At 40.0% G+C, this 23,018-nt stretch overlaps 2 protein-coding genes across 18 annotated transcripts in view; both read right to left on the reverse strand.

Moving 5' to 3' along the window:
* The window catches only part of LOC146640792 (NACHT, LRR and PYD domains-containing protein 12-like), a 257,689-nt gene that overhangs the window by 88,014 nt on the left and 146,657 nt on the right, over positions 1–23,018 (reverse strand). The gene's annotated exons all lie outside the window — the stretch shown is intronic.
* Positions 1,953–22,211, reverse strand: LOC146640794 (NLR family CARD domain-containing protein 3-like). Its single transcript, XM_085399857.1, has 5 exons — positions 22,101–22,211; positions 8,362–8,643; positions 2,585–4,355; positions 2,332–2,505; positions 1,953–2,155 (listed from the first exon to the last, which is right to left on the reverse strand). The coding sequence occupies exons 2-5, from the start codon at positions 8,471–8,473 to the stop codon at positions 2,146–2,148; spliced, it is 2,067 nt and encodes a 688-aa protein (XP_085255983.1). The 5' UTR covers positions 8,474–8,643; positions 22,101–22,211; the 3' UTR covers positions 1,953–2,145.

Below are 23,018 nucleotides of genomic sequence, written 5' to 3' on the forward strand. Positions count from 1 at the left end.
AAGCTGATGTTTAAAGGCATTTGAGTCTCGCTGTATGAGAGTCCAGTTCTTACTCAATATTTATGGATGATGTTCTTTCAGTGTTGCACTTTGTAGATGCTCCCTGAGCCTCACAGCCAGCTGCACATGGACCAGCTGACATTACCCAGCATTAGAGGCGGCTGTAAAAAATTCATGTTCCCATTTAAATGGTTTTAATTTGAATAAAACGATGTTGATTCATTCAATCCTGAATCGATGTTTCATATAAATGTATTTTGCCAGAATCTCAGGTTAAAGCTCACAAACTATTTCAACAAGCAGCAAACAGATAAAACAGTAAATGAGAGCAGATAAACACACAAAGATGGAAACACAGAGCGTGGATCGTTCACTCGACGGCACGTACACGGACACGCCGTCGGGGCTGAAAGTGGACAGCTCACAGATCCTGAAGCTGCAGGTTTCATCTGTCTCCAACCAAAACTGAGTGAAGCAGCAGCAAAAGAAGATCCAAACTCTGCTTCACGTTTGATCAATATGCTCATGAATTCTCTCTGACTTTGGCTGTTCCTGCCTGCACAGCTCTCTCTCTCTCAGTGTACTCCAAGAACAGCTTCAAACATCTGTTTCTGCATCATTCACTGTTTATTAGCCACCAGTCTGCTGTTGTGTTCAGTGCTGTCGGCCTCTGACAGTAAAGCCTCATTTCTGCTGTTCCATGGAAACTTTTTAAAATGATGACAGATTACAAACTCTCAGCTGTGTCTGTAATCAAACCTCTGTAACTTTGCTTCACTTCAGCAGCATCAGCTCATATTCACATGTTGATTCATGGTTTTCATGGTTGATTTACCTCATTTTTTCAAAAATGACCTCTGACAGGAAAGTCTCATTTCTGCTGCTCAACACTGAAGAAATGTAAACTTTTCAAAATGATGACAAATTGGAAAACACCTAAACCCAGGAGATGTAACCCTTCTCTCTGGGGCGGAGGTGGATGGAACGATGCCACTTTTTATGTCCGATATCGATATGAATCCAATATAGTCAATTTTATAATCAAACGTTTTTTTTAATATCTTGCTGCATTTTGTATAAGTTCATACTCAAGTTTAAAAAATCTAAACACTAAAGCTGTTCTGTTATACCTGTCTGCAAAAACACACTGCAGCCAAAACATTAGAATATAGTGATCTTTGTATTTAAACTTTTTTTCAGAACTTTAAATCTAAGTATTTAAAGTAATATTCAAAAGTCATTTAAATCAGTCTGATGCAGACGTCAAAAACTCTTTGGTTGTGAATAAAAGAAGTGCAACATCAGCACCAAATAATGTTTCTATTGAACAACTAACACAAACAGGTTGTAGAATGGAGCCTTTTATACTCACAGCTGAACAGAAACAACATCCAGAGTGGAAAACAGTGCAAATAACTGCAAACAGGCTTCATGACACTCATGTTTGATCAGATTCACTCCCTGCTCTCACACACCAACTCCAGACCTACATTCATCTTTTCCCTCTGAACCCCCCAAACATACAAACCCTGAGCCACCACCATTGCCCTTTCACTGACTGCCCCACTCCACCATTTGACTCTTAGAACTGAAGACGCTTCTCTCATAAGAGGTGAAACATCTTCAAGGAAGTCCAGACGCTTTTCTTTCCAAGCTCCTTAGACTACGATGACCTGGATGTCTGAGAACCTTCACAGACTGATTTTACAAGAACAACTTGTGTCAAAAATCCCTGGCAGTGCCTCTCTGTCACACACACAAATCACTACAGTTACAAATTTAATAACTTAAAAAGTAAAAAGACCACTTTTGAGCCGTGTCTTTTTGGCCGTAAAGAATACCAAAAGAACCGGAATTTAATAACATTAAAAGCAAACAATAAATGAGCAAAGTAGTGCATGATAAATATAGACAAATACAAAGTGCAATATAGAAACACTGGGTAAAAAGAAATGAACAATTAAAAAGGAGGATAACAGATGTGAGCAGTAGTTAAACAGTAGAAATAAATATATAATAAACAAACAAAAATAGATAATAAATGAAAGCCAGGTCTGAAAGGTGAGTTTGGCTTTAAAAGCATGAAAACACACTGCTGTCTTCAGGAAGGCTGCTCCAGTAACAGAAAGTCATCTACATGTGGGTTTAGTTCTGACTTTAGGGACAAGTAAAAAAAACAAAATAAAATAAAAACATCTGTCCAGACAACCTGACAGTCAAAAATATAAACTCAGGAACTTAAAAGGAAAATTGTGCTGACTTTGAACGTCCGCATCAAGATAAACTTACAGATTTAAGAGTCAAAAAGTGTCAAAAAGTCTGTATCCTTACCTGAGAGTTTCAAGTTTACAGTCAGGACTCTTTAGTCCAACACACAGCAAATCCAATTCTGAATCCTGCAGGTAGTTCGAGCTCAGGTCCAGCTCTCTCAGATGATTGGATGGGGAGCTGAGAATTTCAGACAAAGCTTCAAAGCTTCTTTTTGAGAGTTTACAATAACTCAGCCTGAGGAAGAATAACAATGGAAACATATTCTTTTATTCATCTAGCATTATTAAACATATTTGTTCATAGATTCACTTACAGCACTTTCTTGGATGCTTTGACCACTGGCAGCAGCTTCAAAAATGCCTTCTCTGAACCGGAGTATTTCTCCAGGTCGAACTCATCCAGATCTGATGACAGTAAGATGAAGACCAGAGCCGACCACTGAGCAGGAGACAGTTGATCTGTGGAGAGACATCCTAATCTCAGGGACTGTTGGATCTCCTCCACTAGAGAACGATCATCCAGTTCATTCAGACAGTGGAACAGGTTGATGCTTTTCTCTGCAGACAGTTTCCCACTGAGCTTCTTCTTGATGTAGTGAACTGTTTCCTGATTGGTCTGTGAGCTACTTCCTGTCTGTGTCAGCATGCATAGGAGATCCTGATTGGTCTGCAGTGAAAGACCCAGGAGGAAGCGGAGGAACAAGTCCAGGTGTCCATTTGGACTCTCTAAGGCTTTGTCCACAGCACTCTGGTAGAAGTCTTTTACAGTAAGTGTTTTCTGGAAGATTTTAAAGCGAGGAGATTGTTTCTTAAGCAGGTTGACTCCAGAGTTGATGAAGGTCAGATAGACATGAAGAGCAGCAAAGAACTCCTGAATGCTCAGATGGATGAAACAGTAAACAACGTTGTTGAACATGTGACACTCATCAGCTTTAAAGATCTGTGTGAACACTCCTGAGTACACTGAGGCTGCTCTGATATCGATGCCACACTCTGTCAGGTCTGATTTATAGAAGATCAGGTTTCCTTTCTGCAGCTGATCAAAGGCCAGTTTTCCCAGAGACTCAATGATCTTCCTGCATGAATCTGTCTCAGCTCCTCCATCATACTTGATGTCCTTCGTTTTTAGGTGAAATAGCACAAGGCGTAGGTAGAGCTCTGTGAGAGTCTTAGGCAGATCTTTGCTCTCTTTGTTCTTCATGACAAACTCCAGAACTGTAGCAGTGATCCAGCAGAAGACTGGGATGTGGCACATGATGTGGAGGCTTCGTGATGTCTTGATGTGGGAGATGATGCTGCTGGCCTGCTCCTCATCTCCGAATCTCTTCCTGAAGTACTCCTCCTTCTGTGGGTCAGTGAACCCTCTGACTTCTGTCACCATGTCAACAATGTCACAAAGGATCTTATTGGCTGCTGCAGGTCGTGTGGTTATCCAGAGGCGAGCAGAGGGAAGCAGTTTCCCCCTGATGAGGTTTATCAGCAGCACATCCACTGAGGTGGACTTTCTAGGGTCAGTCAGGATTGCAGTTTTGTGGAAGTCCAGAGGAGGTCGACACTCATCCAGACCATCAAAGATGAACACAACCTGGAAGTCTTCAAAGATGTAGATTCCTGCTTTTTTGGTTTCAGTAAAGAAGTGATGAACAAGTTCCACCAAGCTGAACTTTTCCTCTTTCAGCAGATTCAGCTCTCTGAAAGTGAATGGAAACATGAACTGGATGTCCTGGTTGGCTTTGTCTTCAGCCCAGTCCAGAGTGAACTTCTGTGTTAGGACTGTTTTCCCAATGCCAGCCACTCCCATTGTCAGCACTGTTCTGATTGGTTTATCTCTTCCAGGTGGGAGTTTAAAGATGTCTTCTTGTCTGATGGTTGTTTCTGGTCTGTCTGGTTTCCTGGATGCTGTTTCAATCTGTCTGACCTCATGTTCATCATTGACCTCTGCAGTCCCTCCCCCTGTGATATAGAGCTCTGTGTAGATCTGACTCAGGAGGGTCGGGTTTTCTGTTGTAGAAATCCCCTCGAGCACACACTGGAACTTCTGCTTCAGGTCTGACTTGAGTTTGAGCTGACACTCAGTGAGAATCTCTGCATGAATAAACAGCAAATGACACAAATGAGAAAACTGCATTCTGGTTACTGTGGTTATGTGTTCAGTTCACTGGACTCTTGGTGTCATGATCCGGGTGAGTCTGAGTAACTTTCCACAGCATCAGCTCTCCTCCCCTGGGTGGAGCCCTCCTCACTCCTCCCTGCTCCTCACCTGTTGCCAATTACTCCGGCAGTATTTATGAGCAGCACTCACAATGAACCTTCTCCAGATTGTGTGCTTAGCACAGTCAGTTCTCTGCCTCACATTTTGTCTTGTGCTCCTCAGCTTGTTTCGCGTAACCCTCTTTTCCTGTTCCCTAGTCGGCACCTGGATACATCTTCCAACTCTTGCCATAAGTCACGCCAGGATTCTGCCCTGCCACTGCTGGGAAAACTCACTCTTGCAAACTGCCATCCTCACCTGCCTGCCTCCCTGTGCACCCACATCTCACTCTGTACCCAGATTTAATTCATCTCCTCCTCCAGCTGATCTCCACCTGCAGCCACGTAACACCTCTTAGTTTTTAAATCTTGGACTCATTCACTACACTGTGGACCACTCTGATTATTATCTCCTTTGTTCCAGTGATCCTGGATAGTTTCTATTCGCCCGATTCTGCCCCTGTTGTTCCTTTGACCTGCCTCAGCTTATGTTCTGGCCTCAGCTCTGCACTTCTCATAATACCTCGCTTGCTGTTGAATTTAGCTGTGATTCAGCTTTCTCCGTCAAGAAATCTAGTAAAATACATTTCTGTTAAAAGTCACTCAGCCTCCGTTTTTTGGTTCTGTGCTTGACTCCATTCCTTTTCATGAGCCATTGAGCCCTGACACTTGGGTTATAACTGAGGGCAGGTTTTATAGAGACACATTTGATTTAATTGTGTTTATTTATACAGCACCAAATCAATACTAGCAACATTTCACATATTACATAAACAACACTATGGAGCCAGTGATGAATAAATATGTAGAATAAATGAAAGAATTTCAAGTATAAAAGTTTTTTTTATTAATTCCTCCAAATAACAACAACAGTCACCCCAATGTGCTTTATATTGTAAGATAAAGAACCTACAATAATACAACAGAAAAAACCCCAACTATCTTTTTGGGTCCTGAAAACTGAAGGCTCTGCCTCCCATTCTACTTTTAAATACTCTGTGAACAACAAGTAGGCCTGCAGAGCGAGAGCGAAGTGCTCTAATAGGGGGATATGGTACTACAAGGTCATTAAGATAAGATGGGGCCTGATTATTTAAGACCTTGTATGTGAGGAGCAGGATTTTGAATTCAATTCTGGATTTAACAGGAAGTCGATACAGGAGAAATCTGCTCTCTCTTTCTAGTCCCTGTCAGGACTCTTGCTGCAGCATTTTGGATTAACTGAAGCCTTTTCAGCGAGTTTTTAGGACTTGCTGATAATAATGAATTACAGTCGTCCAGCCTTGACGTAATAAATGCATAAACTTGTCACGGCTGGGGCAGCAGTCGTGCGGTGGAGTTAAATGAGGACCCAAGTTGCAGACAGTGGTGGAGATGCGAGTGAGGTTTTATTTACAGTGAACAAACCAAGGTGAGGGCAGAACTAAACATAAACCTAAACTGGAAAAACTACAGTGGCTTGCAAAAGTATTCGGTCCCCTTGAACTTTTCCACATTTTGTCACATTACAGCCACAAACATGAATCAATGTTAGTGGAATTCCAGGTGAAAGACCAACACAAAGTGGTGCACACGTGAGAAGTGGAACGAAAATCATACATCATTCCAAACATTTTGTACAAATAAATAACTGCAAAGTGGGGTGTGTGTAATTATTCAGCCCCTGAGTCAATACTTTGTAGAACCAGCTTTTGCTGCAGTTCCAGCTGCCAGTCTTTTAGGGTCTGTCTCTACCAGCTTTGCACATCTACAGACTGAAATCTTTGCCCATTCTTCTTTGCAAAACAGCTCCAGCTCAGGCAGATTAGATGGGCAGCGTTTGTGAACAGCAGTTTTCAGATCTTGCCACAGATTCTGGATTGGATTTAGATCTGGACTTTGACTGGGCCGTTCTAACACATGGACATGTTTTGTTTTAAACCATTCCATTGTTGCCCTGGCTTTATGTTCAGGGTCGTTGTCCTGCTGGAAGGGGAACCTCCGCCCCAGTCTCAAGTCTTTTGCAGACTCCAAGAGGTTTTCTTCCAAGATTGCCCTGTATTTGGCTCCATCCATCTTCCCATCAACTCTGACCAGCTTCCCTGTCCCTGCTGAAGAGAAGCACCCCCAGAGCATGATGCTGCCACCACCATATTTGACAGTGGGGATGGTGTGTTCAGAGTGATGTGCACTGTTAGTTTTCCACCACACATAGCGTTTTGCATTTTGGCCAAAAAGTTCCATTTTGGTCTCATCTGACCTGAGCACCTTCTTCCACATGTTTGCTGTGTCCCCCACATGGCTTGTGGCAAACTGCAAACGGCACTTCTTATGGTTTTCTGTTAACAATGGCTTTCTTCTTGCCACTCTTCCATAAAGGCCAACTTTGTGCAGTGCACGACTAATAGTTGTCCTATGGACAGATTCCCCCACCTGAGCTGTAGATCTCTGCAGCTCGTCCAGAGTCACCATGGGCCTCTTGGCTGCATTTCTGATCAGCGCTCTCCTTGTTCGGCCTTGTTCGATTACACACAGGTGCACTCTATTTAGTCATTAGCACTCATCAGGCAACGTCTATGTGCAACTGACTGCACTCAAACCAAAGGGGGCTGAATAATTACGCACACCCCACTTTGCAGTTATTTATTTGTAAAAAATGTTTGGAGTCATGTATGATTCTCGTTCCACTTCTCACGTGTACACCGCTTTGTGTTGGTCTTTCACCTGGAATTCCAATAAAATTGATTCATGTTTGTGGCTGTAATGTGACAAAATGTGGAAAAGTTCAAGGGGGCCGAATACTTTTGCCACTGTAACAGACAAACCTGAAAACATAAGGACAGCGGGGAATACACAGAGATGACACAAAGAAGGCTGGATAGAGAGACGAGTAGTAACACTGATTAACACAGTAATGCAGACGACACAACGAGGAACACAGGCAGACACACACTATAAATACACACAAGGTAATGAGGGAATGACACACAGGAGGGGAGCACAGCTGATCCTAATTCACAAGACGAGACACAAACCTTCAAAGTAAAACAGGAAACAGACTGTTTTACAACACAAACTCGGGGACACGAACAGAACACAGAGGAAAGACACAGGTAGAGATCAACCTAAGAACTAATACAAAATCAGAATTAACACAAAGTACACAAGGTGATACCAAAAATGAAACAAAACGCTGAACGACCCAGGACCATGACAGAACTAGTTTTTCAGTGTCACTCTGAGACAGGATATTTCTAACTTTAGAGATGTTGCACAAATGGAAGAAAGCAGTCTTACATATTTGTTTAATATGTGCGTTGAAGGACATGTCCTGGTCAAAAATGACTCCAAGGTTCCTCACAGCGTTACTGGAGGCCAAGGTAATGCCATCCAGAGTAAGAATCTGCTTAGATACCATATTTCTAAGATTTTCAGGGCCGAGTACAATAACCTCAGTTTGATCGGAATTAAGAAGCAGAAAGTTAGCGGCCATCCAGGTCTTTATGTCTTTAAGACGTTCCTGCAGTTTAACTCATTGGTGTGTGTTATCTGGCCTCATTTATGTTGATAAAACAGCTCTAAAACCAATCTGACAATATAAATCTGTAAAATGGGCAGAAAACCTGCTGCTGGTCCCATTTTAATCAAACCAACCCAAAGAGCAGATATTCATGTGTACACAGGAGGTTATTTGTGCAGATGCATAAAACACAAACTGTTGGCTTTCTGCAGTCTCTCACTCCTGAAAGTGTTGGCAAGTGTTTTGGATTTATTATTTATATGGATTTTAATGGCACCTGTGTAATGTTAACTAAGGTTTTTATTGTTTATGTGTTTTTTGTTTAGTCATTCCCTGACTTACCTGTGGGTTCTGGGATGGTTTTATTTAAATTCTCCAACAGATCATTCTTGTTTATCCTCCCCAAAAGATTTTTAGTGACTTCAAAAGTGTTGATAGAGTAGGTATCAAACATCAGATCCACTATGTCCGTCCTCTCTGCATTCTCCAGTTTACTCTCTGGGATTGCTGGTAAACCTTCTACAGACCCGTTCTTCAGATGCCACTTGAATTTTTCAAAGTCATCACGTCACAAATCCTCCAAAGTCCCCAGAAGGATTTCTTTAGGTGTCGTCATCTTTTACCCTGTAAGGATCCGATAAACAAAGACTGTAACAACAGCTGGAGAGGTAATTGTCTGATTTATCAGAATTTAACTTGATTCTAACAGCAGTTCATCACTACCACCAATAAATTTCTAAGAATGCAACAAAATTGCACATGAAGAAGCACATAGAGAAGTATCCAAGTAACACTTTGCTACAATATAAAACAAACAATTATAAATAAAGAAAATATATAAACTAAATATATACACTACCCGTCAAACGTTTTAGAACAGCCCAATTTTTCCAGTGTTTTTGTCACGGTTTGCGAGCCGTGTGTAAATTATCAAAGGACCCTTTATGCAGGCAGCTCAGATGCAAGTGAGTTTATTCATCACATGGTGATACAAAAAGAAATGGCGAAGGTGAGCATGGAAACTAAGCAAAAACCTAAAAACTAATAGTACACGAATATGAAGAAGTACACGAAGGGAAGACGAAAACACGGAACACAAGGGGTGGGAGCAAAGCACCACAACACATCACTATATAGACAGTTACACAGAGGGAGACACAGAAGGCAACAACACAGGGCGGAACAAATGGACAGAGAAGACTAAACACAGAACAGAGCGCACAGAGAAACAAGGGGGGCAGGGAATCAAAACCTAGGAAGCATAGAATAACTCACAAACTAAACTGACATAATACAAAAATCACAAAGAACTGAAACCACTAGATCAGGAGACCCAGGACCCTGACAGATACGCAGACGAACCAGCAACTAACAGAGGCAAACACAAGGTTTAAATACACAGAGGGATAACGAGGCAATGAGACACAGAAGGAGGACACAGCTGGGAGTGATTGACAAGACGAGACAGAAGAAACGCAAACTAAACACACTGACATGAGACACGGACCTTCACAACAAAGCAGGAAATACAAAGACTGAACTTAGAGGTACAACAAAACACAGAACCAAAACGTAAGAATAAACAAAGATACATCATGAAATCAAAGATTAACAATACAAAACAGAAAACACTGAGTCACAGACCCAGGATCGTGACAGTTTTATTGAAAATATCCTTTTTATTTCTCATTGCGCTCTGAAATGAAAGCATAGTACAAATAAGCAGTTGGAGTTAAAAATAAATCATGAAACACATTTATAGACCAAAGTTTATTCTAAACGTTTGACTGAACACACCCGTGGCTTCTGTCTACAATAGAAATCAAATATTCTCCCATATCTGTGGCAGATGTTCCCGTAAACGTGGACCTTGTAATAATAATAATAATAATAATAACTTTATTTATAAAGCGCTTTCAAACAAAGTGCTGTACAACTAAAGAGATAAATTAAATAAAAGCGATACATAGCAATACAGGTAAAAGACACAATACAAGTTAAAAACAATAAAAATGTAAAAACTAAAAGCCATAGAATTAAGACATGTAGGATCGGGTGAACAAATGTGTCTTCAACTTGGTTTTAAAAACCTCCACAGAGCAGCCTGCCGAATATCTTGTGGGAGGTTGTTCCACAGAAACGGGGCATGAAAAGAAAAAGCTCTCCAATTGTCTTTTTTCTGGCTCTAAGAACTTTTAGAAGACCAGAGTCCTGAGATCGGAGAGCACGAGATGGAACATAAAGGTGTAAAAGGTCAGAGAGGTATGAAGGTGCCAATCCGTTTAAAGCCTTGTAGGTGAGCAGCAGGACCTTAAAATCTGCTCGAACCTGACAAGGTAGCCAGTGAAGACATCTCAGAACAGGGGTAATGTACTCAAATTTCCCAGTTCTTGTTAAAATGCGAGCAGCTGCATTTTGCACCATCTGCAGACCTCTAAAACTTTTCTTTGGTAGGCCAGAAAGAAGAGCATTGCAATAATCAATACGGGAAGACACAAATGCATGGACAAGAACCTCTGCAGTGTCGCTTGACAAAACTTGTCTGATTCTGGCTGATGTTCCTCTAATGATAAAAGGCGGTCTTTGTTATCTCTTTTACATGAGATTCGAAAGAGAGCACCATGTCGAACCACACACCCAAGTTTTTTACCTTGTTCCTGCAATTTATGACACTGTCATCAATTCTCAAGATCAAATTTTGGGACAAGTGCTGAAATTTGTGTGGCCCAATGACCATCACCTCTGTCTTATCAGTATTTAGGAGCAAGAAATTATCTGATAACCAGCCCTTAATTGCAGATAAACAACATTCTAGTTTAGAGACTTCAGCACAATTTCCAATGGTTAAAGGAACATAAAGCTGCAGGTCATCAGCGTAACAATGAAAGGTTACATTAAAAGAACGTAAAAGAACACCAAGAGGCAGCAGGTACATAGAAAACAGCAATGGTCCCAGTATGGAGCCCTGAGGGACCCCATGCCTCACTGCACAAGTCTCGGAGAGATAGTTTTTAAAACTAACAGTCTGAGACCTCCCAAACAGGTGAGATCTCAGCCATGATAAAACATTTCCTGTAATTCCAATAAAATGTTCAAGCCTATCCAATAAAATGCAGTGATGCACAGTGTCAAACACAGCACTTAGATCCAGCAGTAATAAAACTGAAGTGCGATTGTTGTCTGCATTTACCAGCAGATCATTTACCACTTTGACTAAAGCTGTTTCTGTGGAGTGATTTGGTCTAAAAGCAGACTGAAATGGTTCAAACAGATTGTTAGTTGACAGATGCTCAGTGAGCTGCTTAAAAAACACTTTTTCAAAGATTTTAGATAAAAAAGACAGACGTGAGATGGGTCTATAATTTGCGACTAGTGGTGGGTTTTGATAATCGATTTATCAATTAAAATCGATTCTGGCTTGGATAACGTGATATCGATGCATTAAAATCCTGAATCGATTTTTTAATATAATTTTATTTTGCCCGAAACGCCAGAATCTCAGGTTAAACCTCACAAAACTTTAACAACCACCAAACAGCTGAAACAGTAAATGAGAGCAGGAACACGGATTCTGCACAAAGATGTAAACACAAAGCGCGGAGCCGCCGACGCATCAGAATCAGTGAGATGTTGCCTTTCTCACCCGATGGCACGGACACGGTCGGGGCTGAAAGCCGAGCTCCGAGCTTTGTGTTTACGTCCTTTTTACGCTGATTCTAAAGCTGTTAGTTTTATCTCTCTCCAAACAATATTGACTGAACCAGCAGCAAAAGGAGATCCAAACTACGCTTCACATAAACATAGTCATGAACTCACTCTGACTTTTGCTGTTTTGTTTCCACCAGGATAAAATCACACTTCATGCACATTTCATGCATTTTAGACCTTCTTCAGAATACTGTACTATGGGCATTGTAGAATATTTAGCTGATTTAGAGTTTAGAAATGTATTATCATAGAATGTAGAACTGTTGTAGAGGCACTGACACTGCCCTCAATATAATAAAGGCTGACTCTGTCGTGAACTTAGGAGTAGATTGTACCCCTCCCCCACTTGAGCTGTGAAAGTAAAACAGAGAAGAGTTAATGCTGAGTGGAAATTCCCCAGAGGATGTATGGTGGGGGGGGTCTCAACATTGTAACTGGATACCTGTGGTCTGGAAGGGAGAGGGGTTTTATGACCTCTAGGGAGTTACCTACACCCACAGTGTTTTAACTGTCACGCACACACATCCACACGCACACTCACTCATGTGCACACAGTCACACACGAGCACTCATATAGGCACGGGGAACGCGCACATGTAGGCATTCATGTGCTCGTGCACATAGACACAGACACAGAGTTTGCAGCACACCTTAGGGGGTTTTATGATGGGGTCCTTCTATAAAACTGTGTTTCACAGACAAAGGAGTGAAGATTTTGGAGAGGGACACCGGCCTCGTCTTCCCTTCTAGAAGTGCATGCTTAAATGAGGATAAATGAAGAAGAGTAAAGATAAATGGAGATGAGTAAATGAAGATGAATAAAGATGAATAAAGATTTTGTGAAAATGACTACTGAGTCCGGTGCCATCTCTGGATGCTCGAGGAATAAAAGAACCAGGGTAAAACTGATTTCATAACAGTTTCCATGGTGCTGATCCAGAATCCTTACATTATTATTTATTACTAGAGCTACAATAATAAAGCAATGAGGAGGGGGAAGTAATAAATATGAAATAATGTATTTATGATGATTCCATTTGTTTCACTATCCACTCTGTGCAGGGGCAAAGCTTATTACATTTTTAAACTGTAGAGATACAATCATTTTACTGCTGTAACATCCAAATTTTATCTTATTAAAAATATAAAGCTAATATAATCTGCTTCTTAAAGTATGTTCTTTAAAATACAGCGTGTGTTTTTTAAAATATTATAATTATAATAATGCATAATTATGTGGACATGCATATTAGATCGTTTTTTAGTGAAATATAATCCCCTCAGAAAGGCAGCAAATGCTCTGTAACTTACTTTAAAACTAAATATGTTCCCTAAAACGGTGACAGAGCTACAGACCTATGACAGCCTTACACAGGTAGCCAGCAGCTATGACCAGCACTACATGTGCAGTTAATAAAAGGACAGGTAATGTTTGTCACGCTGTTGCACACACAGCACGCTCGTTTGTTTCAGTTCGTCAAATTGCCACAAGACAACTTGCCAACGTGTACGTAATAAGCCAATACTCCTGTGTGCTATACACTACAGTGTACGCTGTACACCTACTTACTGGGTTTGTCGCATCAGTCTGTGTCTCTGAGTTAACTTGTGTTTCTCCTACAGCTCCGGACCGCTAAAAATGCGCGTGCTCTTTGTGAGCTCGTTCCCGGCTCGTAACCAGCGCGTTCTGCCGTCGAGGGCGATCATTGGTTAAATGTGATCATGTGACTGATGCAAGCCAGATCCTTTTATTTAGCAAAACTGTGATTAATAGTTAAATATTATTGTTGAGGGGCACAGACAGGACTCCGCACGCACACACATAAAAATAAAAAAATAAAAAAAATGTTTTTTAAAAGTTGCCTCAACAAAAGGGCACTTTGGGCACCCATCAGGAAAGGGGCGGGTGCTCAAGCCCCTCCAGCCCCCCCCCCCCTCTGCACGGGCCTGCATAACTTACTTAGACAACCTAAAAATGTTATTGTTTGGCTTTTTTCAGTGTTTTGTTTGTTCGTGAGTAAATCGGTTTGGCTGAGATTAAAGTTATTAGATTAGATAAAATAAAACTTTATTAATCCCCCGGGTGGGTTCCTCCTTGGTTTTTACACAGCTGAATAAACATCAAACAGAAAACTGATTAAACAGAAGTATGAGACGGTCGAGAATTTACTCCAGTGTCCTGTTATATTTTAGATAGCAAGGAGCAGACGGCCGAGTTTATTAAACTCCACCGAGACAGCGGTGACGCTAATCAGAAGGCTAGACCGTCCAATTTCCCCAGCTGTTTACTTCCAGCATATCCAACCTTCTGAGGACCTAGCCCACGTACGCCGCGAAGGCCGGGTCCTCAGGAGGATGCAGCCGATGAATTTGGACACTGTCACTACCCAATCGGGGGTGTGCCAAATGGCGGAGTGAGTAGACGCTCTCTACCGAGTTCTGCACAGAAAGTTCGTGAACAACGGTAAAACCTCAACTTTATGCTGCTAACACTAACAATTCACTAAATAAGAGAAGATGCAGCAATCATAGGGCAAGAAGCAGCAGAATGCCGAATCAGAAAGGAGCGAAAAGGGGACTGGAAAGTTCCAAGTCTAAGATAGCGCCTGAGAATGCTAACGAGGAGAGTGCTACGCCCAGCAACGTGCTAATGGATAGCTTCCATAACTACGCAGCTACTACGGTGGCACTCACGTTAGCCGAAGAAGAAGTGGATGAGTTCCCACCTCTCCCTGTTACACCTCTCAAATCGCCAGCTCCGAAGAAGGTGATGTACGAACGCAGCAACTCTGACCCAGTTGATGTAAATGAGATAATTTCTCGTCTGTCGGCACTAATAAACACCAGGTCTGATAACATTGAGAGCATGGTGAGAGAGAACTCGAACATGGTGAAAGAGAATACGCTCCAGATTGAGGGTCTCAAAAAGACGATTGATTTTGTGTGCGCGGAAATGAAAGATATGAAGGGGAAAGTTTGCGACTTGGAAAAAAAAGTAACTAAAGAGGAAGGTCGAGTGGACAACTGCCAACAGAGAATCTCTGAGTTGGAAAGATATTCCAGGAGGTGGAATCTCAGACTACATGGAGTCAGGTAGGCTGAGAAAGAAGACGTAAGGGGAAAGGTGACTGTGATATGCCAGTCTGTTCTGCCAGAACAAAATCATAGGCTGCCTGACGTCATCGACACCGTACACCGACTCGGAGCCAAGCGACAAGGTAGCACCAGACCTAGAGGCATCATCGTGCAGTTCACCTCCCGAATCTACAGAGATGCTGTATGGAAAGCAGCCAAAACATCCTCCTACCTGCAGGACAATCATTTGAGGTTCGCTGAAGATCTGTCCAGGGAGGACAGAGAACGTCGTGACAAACTGTGGCCGATGATAGACAAAGCCCCTAAGGAGGGTAAGCCGGCTTATTTCGTGGGAGGCCGAGGATTCATCAGTGGATCAGAAGTTTTCCCTCCTTCATAGAGACGCTTATTCAGTCTCCGAAATGACATTTCTGTAAGCTTGTTTACATGGTGAACTTGATATTTTCACCCTCAGGTTAAAGTTTTATTTTGTGTTGAAGAGTGTGTTTATCTATAAAATGCTATATTTAAACCATAGCAGATAGTTAAATACTGTATTTTTATAAGCTTAGTCACTCAGGGTTTTTACTGTTCTACTACCTAAATTGTGCAGCACCCGGTCCCCTTATCCTATAGATCTATTCTTAGTTGTAGAAGTTTAGAACTTACTTTTTCTCTTTCTTTTTTCTAATAACTTTATCTTTTTCATTTGTTTCTCTTAATACCAGGGGTTTAAGACAAACATGTAAACGCAAAGCTTTGTTTTTATTTGCCAAACAATTTAAAACAGATTTTTGCTTTTTCCAAGAGAGTCATTCCACACCTGCTGATACAAATTTTTGGAAATCACAATGGGGTAATGAAGTCTGGTTGTCCCATGGCTCTGAGCGTTCTGCTGGAGTTGGCACGCTTAAAAATTCTTTTTCTGGAGATGTGTTACACTCTGACTGTGACACCTTAGGACACTACCTCTGCTCACTAATCAGACACAATAACAGTACTTTCATTGCAGTAAATATATATGGTTACAATAATAAAACTGAAAATGATAAATTACTTGACTCCTTAGAAGAAAGAATTAATTTCTGGCTCTCCAAATACCCAAATTCAGTCCTCTTAATTGGTGGAGACTTTAACATTGCTTTAGACAATACGGTTGATAGGTGGCCTCCAGGGCAGCAGTCTTCATACAGTGCAAACTTAAAAAATTTCATGGGAAAATTTAATCTTGTGGATATTTGGAGAGAAAAATTTCCAGATGATAGACTCTTTACTTGGAGCAATAAGACAGGATCCAGGCAATCACGTATTGACTTTTGGCTTGTTTCTGACTGTATTGATAAAGATAATATTACCATTAATATACTTGCCACGCCCCTCACTGATCATAGAGCAATTTACATTAACGTCCGAATGTTTACACTGGATAATATACCTCATAAATTCTCTTATTGGAAGTTAAATAATTCTTTACTAAAAGATAAAATGGTTAACATGCAGATTAATAAATTAATTGTTTATTATTGGAACAAAGCTAACAGAGAGAAGTCCTTTTGTACCAATTGGGAACTTTTTAAATTTGAAGCATGCAAATTCTTGAGAAGATATGGGAGTCAAATTGCTAAATTAAGGAAAGCTGAAGAACAAGAAGTAATAAGCAGAATTGCCTCTTATTACCAGAAGTCCCCAGAAGAAATCTCAGAGGAAGATAAATTAAGTTTACTAGAACTTCAAAATAAACTGGACGGTTTATATCGACGCAAGGCTGAGGGTGCTTTCATAAGATCCAGGAAGAGGTGGCTGGAGGAGGGCGAACAAAATTCTGCTTACTTTTTCAGACTTGAAAAATACAGATCAAAAACAAACTCTATTCATCAACTAAATATTAATGGCATTGTCTCTGACAATCCTGGAGAAATTTCACATTTCTGTGCCGAATTCTATACTAAACTATACAACTCAAAATATAATGAGGCTGTCTCAACAGGATTTTTCAATAATATTAAAAACCTAAAATCTATTGTTGTGGAAGATAGAAGTTATTGTGACAGCCCTCTGACTGTGGAGGAAGTTTGTAATTCCATTTCTGCACTTAAGGCCAATAAATCTCCCGGCACAGATGGTTTGACTGCAGAGTTTTATAAATCATTTTCTAATCTCCTGGCTCCATTTTTACTGCAGGTTTTTACAGAAAGTATAGAGAATAACATCCTCCCTCCTTCTCTAACTCAAGGTCTCATAACACTTATTCCAAAACCAAACAAAGACTTACTCTTTATTGATAATTGGAGACCCATCTCCCTGCTCAATAATGACTATAAGGTTATGGCTTTAATACTTGCTAACAGAATTAAAGAGGTCTTGGAAACAATTATTGATGAGACACAATCAGGCTTTATGAGAAACAGACACATTTCTAATAACATTAGACTGGTTTTGGATTTACTTGATTACTCTGATTTGGTATCTGACAATAGCTTCATTCTCTTCCTGGATTTTTATAAGGCTTTTGATACAATTGAACATCAATTTATTTTCCACTCTTTGGAAAAATTTGGCTTTGGCAAGTTTTTCTGTAAAGCTGTCAAAACCTTATACACAAATGGCAATAGTTCTATTAAAATGATTAACGGCTCCACCCCGAGATTTGACCTGAAACGTGGTATTCGCCAAGGATGTCCTATTTCACCATATTTATTTTTACTTTGTACACAAATTGTTGCAACTAATATTTCAAACAGTGTTGTACAAGGAATCACCATAGCTGATAAGGAGCTCGTCATCAGCCAGTTAGCCGATGACACCACACTCTTCTTGAAGAATGCAAACCAAATCCCTCCAGCTCTTACTGTGATTAGTGATTTCTCTGAGGCCTCTGGTTTATGCCTAAATCTAAAAAAGTGTGAGTTACTAGCATTTAAAGACTGCCCTGCAAATACTATCTGTAATATCTCTGTTAAACAAGAAGTCACATACTTGGGACTGTTAATATCCAAAGACCAAAAATCAAGATTCTCTTCAAACTTCACTCCAATTATACAGAAAACCCTAAAAAAGTTCAACCAGTGGCTGCAAAGGGACTTGTCTTTGAAAGGTAGAGTGTTAATTACTAAAGCAGAAGGGATATCCCGATTAACATATGCTGCTGTCTCCTTACATCTGGATAAGAAAATTAGTAAAGATGTTGACCGTATGCTCTTTAATTTTATATGGAAAAACCGTACGCATTATATTAGAAAAACTGTTGTGATGAATAAGTACGAATCAGGTGGGCTTAACGTTTTAGACTTTTCTGCTTTAAATAACACTTTCAAAATTAATTGGGCCAAACATTTTCTTAAAAACCCTACCTCTATCTGGAACTTTATACCACATTATATTTTCTCTCGTTTTGGTGGCTTTAATTTTGTTTTAAATTGTAATTACAATGTTGAGAAACTCCCTGTAAAGCTTTCATCCTTCCATAAGCAGGTCCTCTTAGCGTGGACCCTCATTTATAAACACAACTTCTCACCTCACAAATACCTCATCTGGAACAACAGAGATATTTTATATAAAAATAAATCACTTTTCCTGGAAACTTGGGTCCAAAATGGGATCCTATTGGTGGCTCAGCTGGTTAATAAAGAGGGACAACTACTTACTTACAACGACTTTATTGCACTATATAATTTTCCAATCAGTGTTCAGGAATTCTCAATGGTGCTTGGTGCCATACCCTCAGGGACTTTAATATTATATAAAAACACTGACAGCTCAATATCTACCTCAGTCACTCTCCCTCAGGGGTGTCAAACTCAAATACACAGTGGGCCAAAATTCAAAACTGGAACAAGGTCGCGGGCTAACATTAATATTTACTGAAAAAAAAATCTTCCTCCAGATTTAAGAATGAATCTCTTCTTATGGACTCAAACAAGTTTTTCTGAAAAACTGAATATGGAACAAGCAAAGCTTAATACTAAACAATATATATATTAGCTGTATAATACCAGTAGGCCAGCTCTAATAATAATTTGGTATGGCTTCGCGGGCCAGAGTTTGACACCTATGCTCTCCCTGATCCAGCTGAGTTACCAATAGGAAAAATCTGCTTTTCACAGGAACTTGGTAACAGCAATAAGAGAATACGTAGTTTATTCCAAGAAGATATCGTCTCTCTCCCATATGTAATATCTTATTGGAACCGATATGTTCCAGATATCAAGTGGAAGACAGTCTGGATGGTCCCCCATAAATATTTGATTGTAAATAAGGTGAAAGAAGTCTCATTTAAAATTCTACATAAATGTTATCCAGCCAGTCACTACATGGTAAAATTTAAAAGGGACATTAATACTAATTGTACTTTCTGTGGGGATCATCCAGAAACTGTGACACATCTTTTTTGGTACTGTTCTTTTACACAGAGATTCTGGAAGGAATTTAGCAGGTTTGTTATTGTCCATATTTTAAGGGAGTTTTCTTTACGATGGGAAAATTTTTTCTTCACAAATGCAGATACTTTAAAGCTAAACCATGTATAAACAGATGGCTGAATGACTTTAGACTCTGGGCTAAATCGCTGAAACTTGTGAATAACAAGAAAGCCCATAAACTTGTTGTTTTATTTAAAGAGTTTAACCTATGTTAAAAAAAAACCTCCCTATTTTATAATCACGACTGCCCTTTTTTTGCACGTTATTTTTTGCCTTTGGTTCAAATCCTTCAATGACTGTTCTTTCTTTTTGTGCTAACTCTTTTAGCTTTGTGCTTATTGTTGTTGTTGTTGTTTTTTTTTGTTCGTTTTGTTTGTTTGTTTGTTTTGCTATAATGCTCAACAGGGGCGGAGCGTGGGGGTGGCTTACTGGGCTTAAGCCCGGGTTGTTTTGTCAGAAGCCCGGGGTCTTTTGGAGTGTAATTTTTCATAGTTAGATGCCTGGCTGACAACTGTATAAAACAAAAAGTACACACAATATTCGAAGCACATAGTGCACACTGTGGGAATTTACGACTGTGCGTGAATCCCCCCTGATATTGGTATGATCCGAGCTCAGGCACTAAGCGACTGAGCGAGGGGGCGGGGCAGCTGCTGCCAGCAGTGAGTGCGCTGTTGGAGAAACGCAGCCAGCCATACTAAGGAGAGCTGAAGTTTGACCAGGTACCAAAGAAAATCATTCGTACTGTACAAATAATGTAAATATGACGGTGCATCACGAAAGATTGATATCAAACTGATCACTTGACCAATATTACGTTACTTGCTCTTCGAGTGAATCAACAAATGGCGAAATGAAAAGCCGAACAAATGCTATTTTTTTAGAGTCTTAGCTTACGTGTGTTTATTTCATATTTTCAGTTCTTACCCTCCCCGACTAAATCGGTTTCAGTTATGTACTGAAATATAAGAATGGACATTAGAGGGTTCTTTCAAAGAAAAAACTCAGGTAAATGTTATTTTATATATTATGCTTTGTATGTTGTTCAGTATATTTCTATGCAAAACAAGAGGGATTTCAGTACACAGCAGGATATTCACATTTGTAACCAGATATTTACACTTTAGGGAGAAAACATAAAACATTTTTACTGTACAACATCAATTTAGAGTAAACTTTTGTTTTAGATAAATATTGAAATATCTTTTGAATTAGTTAAATGTCAGAATAAAGAGAGACAGAGGTGTCTATTTATTATCACTTTCATCATATTAAGGAGTACATATACACTAAGTTTATTGTTAATTAATAAGAAAACTCCAGACGATTCCATTCTGAGCTGAAGAAGCTTCTGATAGGTTCGTAGAGTCCATGTGAGTAAACTGGTGGCACAGCTGTGGATGCATATAAGGCAAAACACAGAGCCTGTTTCTGTGACATGGGAACATCAAGAGATGTCAACCAAAACACCAGGAAAAGAACTGTGGAGCTTCATAAGTGTGGCTCAGTTTGAATACAATTTGGTGCCATTTGCTATTAAGAAATACAGATAGTTTCTCTCTTTACTCTTAAAGTTAACAAATATGTTTTTATATTTATCAATCTAAAAAAATAAACATTTTGTCTGATTTGATGTTACAATTAAAAAAGTGTTTTTATCTGAAGAGTAAATATCTGGTTTCAACTGTATATTTGATGATTGTCAGCACAAAGAGGGAGAGAGAGGAGAACGAGGACAGAACAGATGAACAAGAGCAGGTGAGACACACATGTTAGTCAAATGGTTGTTTACCAAAAGTATCAGCGTATCATAGGTCCTCATGTGTCTCGTACCTAGTGTTTCTTTTTAGGTTTGTTATTTTTCAAATTCTGTATTTATTAAGTTCTGCAGGCTTGTTTGTACAACAAGGCTAAATAATTATATAAACTTTTCTCAATCTAAATAGTGGACTTTGGTAGAATTAAAAAACAAGTGTAGTGCAGGTCTATGATGATTTTTAGTGCTATCATCTAGTTCTGATTGTGGTTCTGTCTTGGTTAAGTCCTCAGTAGTCCTGATTTTGAACTGTTGTAGTCCTGTTTTAATTCTGGATCAGTTCTGGGTCTGGTTGAATTGGGGTTTAGTCCTCGTGTCTTGATACAGCCCTGACCTTGTTCTGCCTTGCTGCTTAATTAAAAAACTCGTTTAAGGTGTCCTGCACATGTGATATAGATTTTTCCCTATATGAAGTCATTCTTTTTTGAACAGAGCCTATTAATCTTTCAGTCATTTCTACCCCCCCCCCAAAAAAAAAAAAAAAAATCCCACATGCATACTACTCTTTGGGCTAAGCCCCGGGTGTTTCAAATATCTGGCTCCGCCTCTGATGCTCAACCGAGGATGTAACGTAATCGGATTAATTATGGTGCCTTGTATGTTATACTGTTGTTTGTAAATAAAGTTTAATTAAAAAAAAAAAAAAGTTTCTGTCGCCATTTTAGTTTTTAAAAGACGTCGTGATAAGGGCGGGTCTTACTGTGAACCTGCGCGCTCATTGGCTAATAACTTGAGATTGACAAGCCGTTATCCAATGAGCGCGCGGCTTCTCCCAACATAAAGTAGTTTCCTTTGAAAAACCAAAGTCTGATTATTTTTGCCTCCACTGACGGAGCCTGTTGTTCCCGCCACAGAGACACAGTAATGTCAGAGCGGTGTTAACACTCAGCTGCCTCAGCACAGCTCTCACTCTCCTCCTGCTCTCTCAGCTAAACTCACTTCCTCTCTACTTACAGGAAACCAGCGCTCAGAGGAGCCGACCGGCCTCACGTTTCACCCACAGACACGAACAGTGTGGAATTATTTTATGTCATAAGAAGAAACATATTCATGTTAACACTCACCTGCCTCAGCTCCACCTTCCTCCTCCTGCTGCTCTGAACTAGTGATGGGTCGTTCGCGAACGAAATGGCTCTTAGAGCCGGATCTTAGACGTGAACAACGCAGCCGCCTCCTTATCACGAGCCGTCACATGTTTTTTTTTTTCTTTCTCTCAGCCTCTCTCTCTCTCTCTCTCTCTTGCACTTTTTTTCTGCTTCACAGGAACAGAGGCAGAGAGAGAGAAAGAGGCAGGGCCAACAACGTCACATTAGAAAGGTATAGTAATCATCCACAACTATTTTCAGTTGGAGATGATAAAGGATTCAGAAAGTTTATTCATGCAGGTCCATATGACAGAGAATATGCATGTTCTTTTTGTTTTCATATTTTAATTTATATTTAATTGTGTTGTGGTTTGCAGTGTGTTGTGTTGTTTCACTTTAAATTTGTAAAAGGAAAAAGCTGAAAATTTAAACAGTTAAAAGTTGAAATGTGAATAGTTGATTTTTGTATTATATGATTTATTTATTACATTTTATGCGGAGTGAATAAATAAAAGTATATTTACGGTGGCCCCTAGAGACAAAGCACATACAAACTTCAAATCACGTACAAACTCCGAAGCACATAAAAACTCAGAAGCATATAAAAACTCAGAAGCACATAAAAACTCAAAACACGTACAAAAGACAACAGAAGTGCTCCAGGATGCTGGGCGCAGTGTTGAGCTTTTGTTACCTTGTGGCTACACAAGCCAGCAAGTACCGACGACCGGATTTGGTGTGTGGTAGTAACAGGTAAATGAAAAAATTTTTTAAATTATTTGAATATATATGAGTGCCTGTGTATAAATACACAAACAATACACACATGCTTTCAATTGTGTAATTTAAGTGATCTAGTAGCTCAGCTTTGGAAGTTCAGTTCATGCTAGAAATGTG

This window comes from Rhamphochromis longiceps, unplaced genomic scaffold (genome assembly GCF_057381845.1).
Source record: "Rhamphochromis longiceps isolate RC_006_pf unplaced genomic scaffold, R_longiceps_female_GT1.1 unmapped_scaffold_1, whole genome shotgun sequence".
NCBI lineage: Eukaryota > Metazoa > Chordata > Actinopteri > Cichliformes > Cichlidae > Rhamphochromis > Rhamphochromis longiceps.

Coding starts and splice junctions, on each gene's coding strand:
- LOC146640794 (XM_085399857.1), bottom strand. CDS start 8,473: ATGTTTGATACCTACTCTATCAACACTTTTGAAGTCACTAAAAATCTT. Junction 4,356..8,361: donor AACCATCCCAGAACCCACAG/GTAAGTCAGGGA, acceptor TTATTCATGCAG/AGATTCTCACTGAGTGTCAG. Junction 2,506..2,584: donor AAAGCATCCAAGAAAGTGCT/GTAAGTGAATCT, acceptor ATTCTTCCTCAG/GCTGAGTTATTGTAAACTCT.